Raw genomic sequence first — 12,248 nt, 5'->3', positions numbered from 1 at the left:
TAACAATGTATCAGTACATCAGAACGTTGCGCAAACCTCTGACACTTTCGACGTCGATGGAACTCCAATGCAATGCCTACGAAAAACTCCAGACATAATGAAGTGTGTTCTAGCCCTCACCATGTTCCATTCGTACGAACAATTGCTGAAAATCTCATGAATATTTTCAGGACAGCTTTGAGCAATTCAAATCCTATTCTTGTGTATGCAGATGTTGAGAGCCAGTTCCTCATGGAGGAGATGAATAGGAAGAATAATGCTTCAAGTAAGTCTTCCACTGCCCTTAACACAAGGGGAAGACCTCAGCATAGAGGTAATGACAGCCAAAGGAACAAATCCCGCAGTAAGTCACGTCCTAAGAAGGACATTGAGTGCTTTCATTGTGGAAAGAAGGGGCACATGAAGAAAGATTGCTTTAAGTGGAAAAAGGAGCAAAAGAAGGGCAGCAACAACAATCAGGATGCCAAAAAAGATAAAGGCAAGCAACATGCAGAGAGTAGTAACAGTGGTGTGAAGTTTGAAGAGATAAATGCAGTCACTCATGAGAGTGAGGATGACATTCTTTTTGTTTCATCACTTGATGCACATGCTTTGATCACTGATGATGATAGTGATATGACCACTTGGATCATTGATTCGGGTGCTTCTTTCCATGTGACACCACACAGGGAGTGGTTTTGCTCATATAATGGTGGTTCACAGGGTGTTGTGCATCTTGGAAACAATTATGCATGCTCTATTGAAGGGATTGGAGATGTGAAACTTGTATTTGCTGATGGCACACAGTTTATGCTACATGATGTTAGGCATGTGCCAAAGCTTAAAAAGAACTTGGTTAGTACTGGTCAATTGGATGATCAAGGCTACTACATTGTGTTTGGTGATAGTAGGTGGAAGATAACCAAGGGAGCCAGAGTCATTGCAAAGGGGTATAAGTGTGATACTTTGTATGCTTTGCATGTTTCTGATGTAAAGAATCATGTGGTTGCCGTGACTGAGGTGCCAAAGGTTTCATTGTGGCATGGCCGGTTAGGACACATGAGTGTTAAAGGAATGCAAGCACTGTCTCAATTGGGTTATTTACCGTCTCTGAAATTTTCAGAATTTAAGCATTGTGAGCATTGCATTTTTGGTAAGCATTCAGAGTCACCACATAAAGTGACATTGCAACGAAGATTGACACCCTTAGATTTGGTACATAGTGATGTATGTCAAATGCCTCAGTTGTCTATGGGTGGTCATGAATACTTTGTTACATTTATAGATGATGCCACAAGGAAAGTGTGGGTCTATTTCATCAAGAGGAAGGATGAAGTTTTTAATACATTTCAAAAGTTTGTTGCCTTGGTTGAAAATCAGACAGGCAAGAAGTTGAAATGCTTACGCTCTGATAATGGAGGAGAATATGTCTCCAAAATATTTCAGGAATTTTGTGACAAAAAGGGGATAAAGAGGGAATTCACAAGCCCTCATAATCCTCAACAGAATGGAGTTGCAGGGCGAACAAATCGGACTATTCAAGATAGAGTCCGTAGTATGCTGTCTCATGCTGCCTTACCCTATGGTTTTTGGGCAGAGGCTGTTCAAACAGCCATTCATGTCATCAATAGGTCACCAAATAAGCGGTTGGATGGTAAAGTACCTGAGGAACAGTGGTATGGCAAGCCACCCTCATATAAACACTTGAGAGTGTTTGGCTGTGATGCGTATGTGCACGTACGAAAAGATCAGGGCAACAAACTCCAACCAATGTCAAATAGATGCATCTTTATTGGATATGGTGATAGTGGTGAAATGGGGTATAGATTGTGGGATCCCGTTGGAAGGAAGATTATACGCAGCAATGATGTGATTTTTCATGAGGAAAGCATGCACAGGCAGCCCTCACAAAAATCAGAAAATAAGAAGGTTGTCTTTGAAGAAATCATTGTGAATAGACAGCAAAATATGCCCAATAGTATGCAGCAAGGTGCTGCTGCAAATGTCCCTAATGCACAGGGAATAGAGGCTGAGAATCAGCCTAATCAAATTGCCTTTGATATGCCACAGATAGAGCCACACCTTGGTGATGTAGCACAGCCAGAAGAGGTGGTACAACCACATAATATGGCTGATATGCAGGCTGAACAGCCAGCCAATCAAGATGTTTGGGTAAGGAGATCCACCAAAGTATCCAAACCTCCTGATAGGTTTGTTCCAGGACAGAACTATGTGGCTGATTTTGTCATGTTGACAGATTGTGGTGAGCCTTCATGCTATCAGGAAGCAATGAGAAGGCATGATAAGAGAAAGTGGGAGAAGGCCATGCATTCAGAATTGGATTCTCTTATAAAAAATAAGACATGGGATTTGGTGAAACTACCAACTGGAAAGAATGCCTTACCATGCAAATGGGTCTATAAGATCAAGGTCACTCCTAATGCTGAGAACAAATACGAGGCAAGATTGGTTGCCAAGGGGTTCAAGCAACAGAAGGGCATTGACTTTGATGAAATCTTTTCCCCTGTGGTGAAAATGACAACATTGAGGGCTGTTTTGGCATTGGTTGCATATGAGGACATGGACTTGTGTCAGATGGATGTCAAAACTGCGTTTCTTCATGGTGATCTTCATGAGGAAATTTTTATGGTACAGCCAGAAGGGTTTGTCAGTGAAGGCAAAGAAAAGTTGGTATGCAAGCTGAAAAAGAGCTTATATGGGTTGAAGCAGGCTCCAAGGGAGTGGTACTTGAAATTCCATACTTTCATGCAATCTCAGGGGTTTAGGAGAAGTGATGTTGATCACTGTCTCTATACCAAGAAAGCAAAGGATGGTAGCCTTATTTTGCTCATCATTTATGTTGATGACATGCTTATTGCAGGCAAATCTCGGTATGAGATTAATGCACTGAAAATGGGATTGCATAAGACCTTTGATATGAAGGATCTTGGTGATGCAAATCACATCTTAGGGATGCGTATCATACGGGACAGAAATCGGAAATTGCTCTATTTGTCTCAGAAGGAATACATTGGCAAGGTTTTGTAGCGTTTCAGTATGGAGGGAGGAAAGATTCTTAATACTCCATTACCTCCATATGTGAAACTCAATCAAAAAGACAGCCCACAGTCAGATGATGAGAGGGCTGAAATGGCCAAGACTCCTTATGCATCCGCGGTTGGTAGTCTCATGTATGCAATGGTGGCTACACGTCCAGATATTGCCTTTGCAGTGGGAGTTGTCAGTAGATACATGGCAACACCTGGCAAGAAGCATTGGGAAGCCGTGAAAGGTATCATGAGATATCTTAAGGGCACAATGCATGTGTGCATTTGCTTTGGGAAGAAAGACTTGGTTCTTCATGGGTTCACAGACTCAGATTTTGCAGGATGTGTAGACCAAAGAAAGTCTACTACAGGATATGTTTTCACCTTAGGTGGTGGTGCTATTTCATGGATCTCTCGGCTGCAAAAATGCATTGCTTTATCTACCACAGAGGCAGAATATGTTGCAGCCACAGAGGCGTGCAAAGAATCCATATGGTTATCTCGTCTAGTGGGAGATATTGGTTTATCAGGAGAGGTTCCTATTTTGCATTGTGATAGTCAGAGTGCTATTCAGCTAGCACGGAATCCTGTGTTTCATGCCAAAACGAAACACATTGAGGTGAAATATCATTTTATCAGACAGGTACTTGAGGATAAGCGCATTCGGCTTGTCAAAGTGCACACTCATGACAATCCTGCAGATCTTTTGACCAAGAGTCTTAACCCGCAACGCTTTGCACATTGCAGAGTACAGATGGGTGTTGGCTGAGTCTCATGTTGAGATTCTCTTGTATTTTGTGTATATGTTTTTATGTACACTTCTTCCTCCTTTTTGGGCACATTGCCTTTAAGTGGGAGATTGTTGGGGATAAAGGCACAATGTGCTATTCCTTGTATAAGTGGTACTTATACTACCACGTCATCACCTTATCTATTCTTTGTATAAAAGGCAATAAGGGAAGTCACACAATAGACTTTTTGCTTCCCACAAAACTTGTGCTCTCTCCTTCCACTCTCTCTCTCCCTATTGCTTCCGCTCTTTGTTCCCATCATGCCTAACTGATGTGCATCTACAAGGTTGCCATTTTCCAAGCGTTTCTATGTTTCAAAGATGCCTTGCCTTTAGAAAGGTGTTTCAAAATTCCTTGCGGTTTCTTGCAACCCTGGGCTCCCATAGGTTTTCCACCTTCACCAGGACATTATCAGCCTCAGAGGTTTCTCCCTCTCTAGGAGGATATACCCTGTTGCTTGTGATAACATTATATCGGATCCATGGGCTCTGCGCACTTTCCCTACTCCTCCACGATCTGCAACACAAGTATCTCTATAAGCAATTTTGCAGCACCCACTATCTCTACTGTGAGATTTTTCTTTTTGGTTCTCCATCGCTCCTTATGGCAAAAAAGAATAAGTCTATGTGACTCTGCACTGACTATAGAGCTCTTAACAAGCTCACCATAAAAAACATGTATTCTTTACCTTGCATTGATGACCTTTTTTATCAACTACATGCAATACACTTCTCCAAGACTGATGATCTCCGTTCAGCTTATCACCAAATCCACATACGAGAAGCTATTAGCACAATACAACTTTGTCCACAAAATATGGACATCATGAATGCCTGGTTATGCCGGTGATGGGGAAAAAAAAGAGGAGGGCAGGAAGATGGAATATCAAGAACCAGTTATAGAATAAATGAAATTGTTTAGAATTCACAAGCAGTAGTAGCTTGAATGAAGAGATTTTGGACTACTTTTTTATTAGCCTTCTCCTTTAGTGCTAGCCTAGATGAGTTTGGGAATGTTCCTAGATTCATCTAGGTATATACTCAAGAACCAATTATAGACACCAAGAAAACACAATCCTCTATTCAAATAAGATCCTCTTTAGCAGGGGGAGCCACGTGTAACTATTCTTGGTAACTACTTGTAGTTGGAACTCCTGAAGGATCAGAAAACGGCTCTGTGGGTGCCCAAGAAAGAGCTTTGTACACCAGCCCGGAGCAGAGTATCGGCTCCTGACTAGTTCCCACAACAACTGACAGGAAGGAAACACATAGACACCCAGTAACCACGATTCACAACATCCATGGAGGAAAACTTCTTCAGATCGGAATACTCCCACGACGGCTTTAGAGAAAACATTTGGCTACACAAGGCATCCGAATCCCACAACAACTATCAACGTAAGCGGAAACCTTCCATGTCTATCGTCAACGATCACAATCACATCTGCTTTCTCCCAAGGAAATTAGCATGTGCGATGACGTTCAGTACGACCTTCTCCCCTCTCATAGGCTAGCACTCACTAGCCTGCGATTCAGACACTCTTTCTGTGTCTATCAGAAAGAACGGCAACCTGCAATCTTATGAAGTCAATCACAATTCATCTGATTAGGGAGCATCCAATTCCCAAATGATTCATGCTTTCATGAAAAACAGCTTATTCGTTGTCTTAGACGACTCTCTTCCCTACGTGCAGCCAGCTTCTTGGAATCGTCTTTTGCAACCACCATCTCCCCGAATTGCAACCAGCTCCAAAGTCTTTTCATACGCTCGTCCCACACCTAGAGACTTCCATGATGTGCCCAGCCACCTAATGGGAGCTCCCCAGAACCATCTCCATGCACGTAGTCTAGAAGCATGCCATTCAAGGTTACGTAGCCACCTAGCATGCAATCTCCACAGATGCTTGACTTTTCCACATTCTAGCCACGCAGTTACCTTGCATTTTACCACTCTTCATGCACACACACAAAATAACACCATGGCATATGTACTTTCACACCCCTAAGCTCCACACATAAAAAAAGACAACAATACAAGTGACTTAACCGTATCAATCATGTCACAATGGATACTCCTTTGCTCTGAGAACCTGATGCACCCACATTTCCAATCATCACCTCCTTCATAGTCCTTGCAAAAGAAACATATATTCCAAGGTTGAGAATCTACATCCACCTATGGTCATGTAGCCATCAAAGGGGAAAAAAAACACAACTTCTAAGATGAGACCCCCCCACCTATGTACATGTATATGTATCTTTGTGCCTACCACCTACATGGTGTGCTCACAAAACAAGATACCAATTTTATCCCATCACCAGGTTAAACAAAGCTTCAACAACATTCGTGGCTCTAATGAACGACATCTCCTGGCCTACCTTGATAATTTTGTCATCGTCTACTTCGATGGCATTGTTAGAAATCAACCAATAGAGTGTACGCACAATGGAAGACTGATAGAATAGCCTAGGTGCTCAAACAGTGTGTGTGGTGTGTGGAATCACAAACTTCTTAACTTTATGTGCTTCAAATAGATGTGCAGACTAGCAAATAGACAATGATCCAGCCAGATATAGGAACCACCAAAACAATATATTTCCGTCCAAAGCTATGGACACAATACAAATGATAGATCCAGAGTCCCACCAGGATGCGGTACTCTGATCTTACCACAAGGTACTTCTACTATTTGCCGGATATCTCTAGATCACTGAGCCCGCATGCTCCACCTCGAGCGTATGTAGACTCTCCGTCCAAAGACCTCAGCACCTTGCTGCCCTAGAAGACAGCCTAGGTTCCAGCCCTAGATGAGCTCACTCTGCAGCACCAATGGGACTTCTCTGCCTCGTGGATGTCCCCCAAGGGGCTTCAAAATGACCGACTGGTCTGCCCCTTCTTGGCCGACTCAGCCTGTCCCCAACTGACCCCACCAGATCCCCATATATGGGGCTGTGGGCTGCCTTTATGGGGCAGTGTGCTGGCTGACCTGGTTGGCCAGCTGACCAGCCTGCTTGCCTTCTATAAAGGGCAAGGTGCTGCCCTCTTGTAGCCCTCCCTTTGCTCCACCACCTGGACTTTTGTTTGCCCTGCCCATCTGCCTTCTGCCAGGCCAAGGTTTGCCCTAATTGCGCCATCTGCCAGGGCTCCCTTTCCATCTCCACTCCTGTGCCTTCTTGCTGCTCCTTAGTCACACTTGCCAGGCCAAATCCAAGGCACATCACCCTGCCATCTTTCCTGCACATCTGCTCCCTTGATGCAGCCTCAAAGCCTCCGGGTGGATCTCCCTATGTCCTGCCCACATGGCAGCCTTGCTGCTGTCCATGTGGCAGCCAAAGTAATCTTTGGGCTTGAGTACATCTTGTCCATAATCACCTTCTAGCAATCTGCGTCCGAGATTTGAAGAAGCACCCACACGTCCCCTTTTACCTTCAAAGAAGGCCCATTCCTTCCAATCTCGCATTACCTGAGACATTTGAAGAGCAAATTCTCTCCACAGCATGCTATAAAGGAATAAATCAATGACATCAAATACAAACCAGAACACCGTATTGCCTGTGTGCTTGCTTTGAAAGCAAACCATGCACCTCATGGAGGCACATACCAATAACTTGTGTAATCTTGTACTGCCTCCTGAATTATAGCAACCATCTGAACTTGAAACCCTAGGGCACTCCATGGAATCCACCCTCGTGTCAGTATCAACAGCCATGCACATGGAACATTCCAAGCACTCCATGGTGTCCTTCACCTTCACAAAGGTTTTTGACTCCCCGTCGGTCCACATCTCAATGTCAGACATCTTCACTATGACTTCCAGGTCGGCATATCTGACCTTAGTAACACATGGAGATGTCACCAAGAATAGTTGTTCGATCACCACATTTTCTTTGGCTTTTGTATCACCATCCGAATCTGAGTCGGAGTCCTTCTTGTGCTTTTGGGTCCGCCTTCTTCTTTTTGCAATCCTTTGCGAAATGGCATGGGTCGTCACAATAGAAACACTTTTTCTTGTGCTTTCTCTTCTTGGAAGTGTCCGCTTCATCTCCAGAATCATCCTTATTGGGCTTGCCACTATTAGGCTTGCCCTTTCCTTTGCTAGCTTTGTCCTTTGCCAACAACGCCTTTGTGTCATTGTTGTCGTTGTTGTAGAGCTTCTCGCTAGCTTCTTCTTGGTGTAGTAATGGACTCAAGTCATCAAAAGTGAGAGGTTTGGTCCTCTGTCCTTGTGCCACAGTCTTAACGAAGCTCATGAAACTCCGTGGTAGCCTCCTAAGTACCATCAAGGCCAACTGGTCGGAGTCTACCTTCTGACCAACCGATGCTAGCTGATCCCTCACCACCATGACCTTCGTCAAGAGGTCATGTACTGAATCTCCCTCATCCATATCCATATTGTAGAGTTGATGCTGAAGAGTCAAGATCCGGGGTGTATTATCTGTCTCATACAGATCCTTCAGAATGGTCCACGCCTCTACTGACGTGTCAGACATCTGGATGTGAGGAATCGTTGAGTCTGCCGTAGGCCCTATGATCAATGCCAAGGCGTGGGCATCTCTATCCTCCCATGCTTCGAGCTCCTCTCCATCTACTGGTATAAGTATCCTCCCCTTTTTTGTCTATCATATCCTCCAGCTTCGCCTCTGCTCCCGTTGTCTAACTTCCACAGTTTTCGAGCCACTAAATGACTCCGGATCTTCACCTTCCAGATAGGATAGTTACTCCCATCTCGTTTCCCGAACTCTCCAAAGCTAGGGATGGTGAAAGAAGGAACTCGACTGCGGGAGGAGGAAGGGAGAGAAGGGGCTGAAGAGTCTTCTACTTCTGAAATCGACATCTCTGCTACTAAACCATACATCAAATCGAAAAGCAAACTTCACCGTTTGTAGACTAGAACTCTGTACACACTTTACAGAAACCCTCCTTCTCGCAAGGGCATAGTCCTCCAGTTGTGGAAGTTGATTCGCTAGAGCCCTTTGAATCAGGGTCACCTTTAGCAAGGTCCTTGCCTCCAAGCTCCCACACTTGTGATCCTCCTACTTGGGCTCTGACCATGTTAGAAATCAACCAACAGAGGGTACGCACAACGGAGGACTGATAGAATAGCCCAGGAGCTCAACAAAGGGTACGCACAACGGAACACCACACATAGCATGTGTGGTGTGTGGAATCACAAATTTCTGAACTTAATGTGCTTCAAATAGATGTGCGGGCTAGTAAATAGATAACGATCCAGCCATATATAGAAACCACCAAATCAATATATTTCCATCCAAAGGTATGGACCCAATACAAAAGATAGATCCAAAGTCCCACCAGGATGTGGTCCTCTGATCTTACCACAAGGTACTTCTACAATTTGCCGGATATCTCCAGATCACTGAGCCCGCGTTTGTCCATGTGGCAGTCATTTGTCCTTTCTTTTCTGGGCCTATCCTGCCTTAGGTCTCCCTCCCCCACGTTCTCGTCATTTGGGGGCTTACAGATGGGGAGGTTACCTTTCCAACATACATTCTGGTTTTCAGTAGATCCTTGATCGAACACGAGCAACATCTTAGACAAGTTTTAAAAGTTCTTCAAGCAAATTCTCTCTACATTATCGAGAAGAGTGAGTATTTCTGTACCAAGCTCGAATATTTAGGACATGCCATTTGATCACAAGGCATCTCAGTTGATCCCAAAACGATCAAGGTAATTCGTAATTGGTTTACTCGAAAGAGTTCGTGATGTACGCTCTTTTCTCGGCTTCACAAATTTCTATCACACCAAGGTCTTTCCCCTTCTCCGAGATTGTAGCACCTATGTCTAAACTTATTAAAAAGGACTACAACTTTTAAATGGTTTTCTGAGACAGAGAGTTTCCAACATTGTAAGAAAGCACCCACTACAACACCGTTTATGGGTATTGGTGACCCAAACTCTCCCATTTGAGGTATGACAGACGCGTCCGACATAGCTACTGGAGCGTCTTACTGCAAGAAGACACAGTTATTTCTTTTGACAGTCGGGGATACTACTATATCTGATGAAAAATTGAGTTTTGTCCTTGGCATCGAGAATGCTGTTGCACGGAGTAAACAACATCACAAACTTGCTGAACCTCTTCACTATGATCATAGACATGGCGTTCCTAGTCCTCATGGCTAGTGGCTACTCCATGACAACGGCCAGACTAATCTGCTCAACAAGCTGTTTCAAAATCTTTAGGTGTCCAAGATCTCAAGGCACTTGGCAAACTAGGCACTTATTGGCACACTTGAGAATGAAAAATATAGTGATGCAATCGCTTTGAAGATGCAAGTATTATTTTTTCGAACTCATCCAAAGTTCCTAGGACTCTCAACATCTGCCATCTGGTCTGCAGGGAGGCTTTTGCATACTGAGGACTAGTGGGTACTGTAGCCTTCTGCATGCTACATGAGTCTTGAGGGTAAATGAAAACAAGAAGGGCACCTTTTGTAGGTAGGGGTCAGCCAGTAGGCAAATTGGTTTGGCCCAGGCTATTTAGCTGGGCTAATAGGAACTGAATGTAGTTGGCAAAGTTCAGTTTTTAAATCGGGCTCTTGGTTTTATATCTTAGTAAGCAACGAATTACCTGTCATTCTGGAATTCTACAAATCTTAAGCTTGGGTATTGATGAGAACATAAGGGAAGGCTTGCTGACTACAAATTGTTATTTCGTTCTTTTTAGGTTTGTTTCATGTCCTCTTCTAAAATCTCTCTGCACACGAGCTAGCCCAACAGGTACTCACTACATAAAAGGTTGTAATATATTTCTTTCACTAGATGTAAGGGATCACTATAGTTGATAGTGATTGCCAGTCCCATATATCCTTAAGGGTCTCACAGCAGACTTTAATACAACCATATCCTCTCTCTCTCTCTCTCTCTCTCTCTCTCTCTCTCTCTCGTTTGTCTTTATTACCTTGGTTAGAAAAAAGTATCGTCTGTAAATTGGATTTACCCTCTTTTGAAGGTTTACATAGGATTGAATTTGATTTGCATGGTTGGCCTAGCTTAGAGCGCACAGTTTTCTGGGATGGCTTTGAAAACAGCCTCCAAACATTCATCATTCATCTGCATATATTTGTCTGTGACCCCGTTGTGATATCTTCCTTGATGCTGTCCAATTGGTTCAATTTCGAAAATTTAAACTATGTGGGTAATCAGAGTAACATGGATTAAAATTTAAAAGAATGACAAAATTCAACCAAGCAAGTGACACTACTAACCGAGTATATTTCTTTTTGCAGCTATCTCGTTGCTCTCAATGTAATCTCATTTATATATTCAAGTTGGCAGTTGATCTTGCTTGGACAGTCCAGCAGCAGTAACATGCTATCTCTACCTTTTAATCAGAAACTCTGTGTATATATCTGTGATCAGGTTTGATCTTTTGAAACTCAATTGTGTTGAAGTAGTGTTGATCTGATAGCCTGAAATGCATGATGTTTGAGGCACGCATAGTTGATCAGCTACATAGGCTAAAGTTGTCATAGAGATCCTGTGGCTCTGTTTTATGGAGTCATATTTGTTGATCTTCTGAAACCATTGTGGAGTTCTTCTATTTGATTCCTTGGAAGTTCAATGACAATCTATTGTTCCTCTTCTAATTGCTGAGTTGTTATTGCTTTTAGATACTGGCATTCCTCATGTTTTCAGCAAGCTCCGCAGCAGCAACAGCAGCTGAACTTTCACGACATGGTTTACGTAACATCTGGCCACCAGCCTGTTCGACCTGGAGCCTTTGGCTTTTCTGCTCAAAAGCAGATGGCGCGGTGGTGATGAGTTTTTTTTCCTCATTTTTTGTTATATCGTCCTCTGTCTTCTCTGGGTACCGTTTAAAATCACAAGAGTGAGCATTATACATGTGCCATTATTGTACTTTGACCAATGGAAGCTGGTATTGTATTTTGTCAAGGGCATTGCTTGATTTATCTTTTAATCAGCTTTGGTAGGTTGTCATCTCCCTCTGTTGTCCCGTTTGAGGGGGATGGTCTGTCTTTCATTCATTCTAAACAAGGAATGAGGATCAATGGCTGGGCAGGTAAGCTTGCACAGGTGGTTTCTTACACATGGATATTTGCCTGCTTGTGGGCATGCATGCATGCAAAGCGTGACTGCACAATTCGGGAGTGAGAATTTAACATGTATGTATATACATTGTTTTTTAAGATTGTTTTGAGCCATGCCAGATTACAACCCTGTGGCATGTTACCTTACTGTAGCCTTTTTTTTTTTTTTGAAATGTCACTGCATTCTGCTCAGAAAGTTAAATTGTCTTGAAAATTCGAAGGTTCATGGAAGATATGTTTTAATGTCTCTCAAAGTTCATTGTCCTCGCATTTGGCCCCTCATCTTGGGGCACAAGAGCTTGGGCTGGATATATGCCGAACATTGGGAGATGGATGGAGACCTTCCATGGTTCAGTCTG

The 12,248-nt window shown here is 43.3% G+C and overlaps 1 protein-coding gene across 1 annotated transcript in view; it reads left to right on the top strand.

Moving 5' to 3' along the window:
• LOC147890443 (CASP-like protein 3) overlaps window positions 1-12,033 on the top strand; it is an 86,359-nt gene extending 74,326 nt beyond the window's left edge. Inside the window, exons 2-3 of the mRNA XM_087390627.1 lie at window positions 11,068-11,200; window positions 11,452-12,033. Of these exons, the coding sequence (XP_087246753.1) occupies window positions 11,068-11,200; window positions 11,452-11,673 (355 nt within the window). The 3' untranslated portion in view covers window positions 11,674-12,033. The remainder of the gene's footprint in view (window positions 1-11,067; window positions 11,201-11,451) is intronic.
• The last annotated feature ends 215 nt before the right edge of the window (window positions 12,034-12,248 follow it).

The sequence above is a fragment of the Dipteris shenzhenensis genome, chromosome 19, assembly GCF_047967505.1.
Source record: "Dipteris shenzhenensis isolate YYH24624 ecotype China chromosome 19, Dip_SZ_1.0, whole genome shotgun sequence".
NCBI classification, from domain to species: domain Eukaryota; kingdom Viridiplantae; phylum Streptophyta; class Polypodiopsida; order Gleicheniales; family Dipteridaceae; genus Dipteris; species Dipteris shenzhenensis.
The sequence above is the reverse complement of the archived record's forward strand: the minus strand, read 5'-3'. Positions and strand labels throughout refer to the sequence as shown.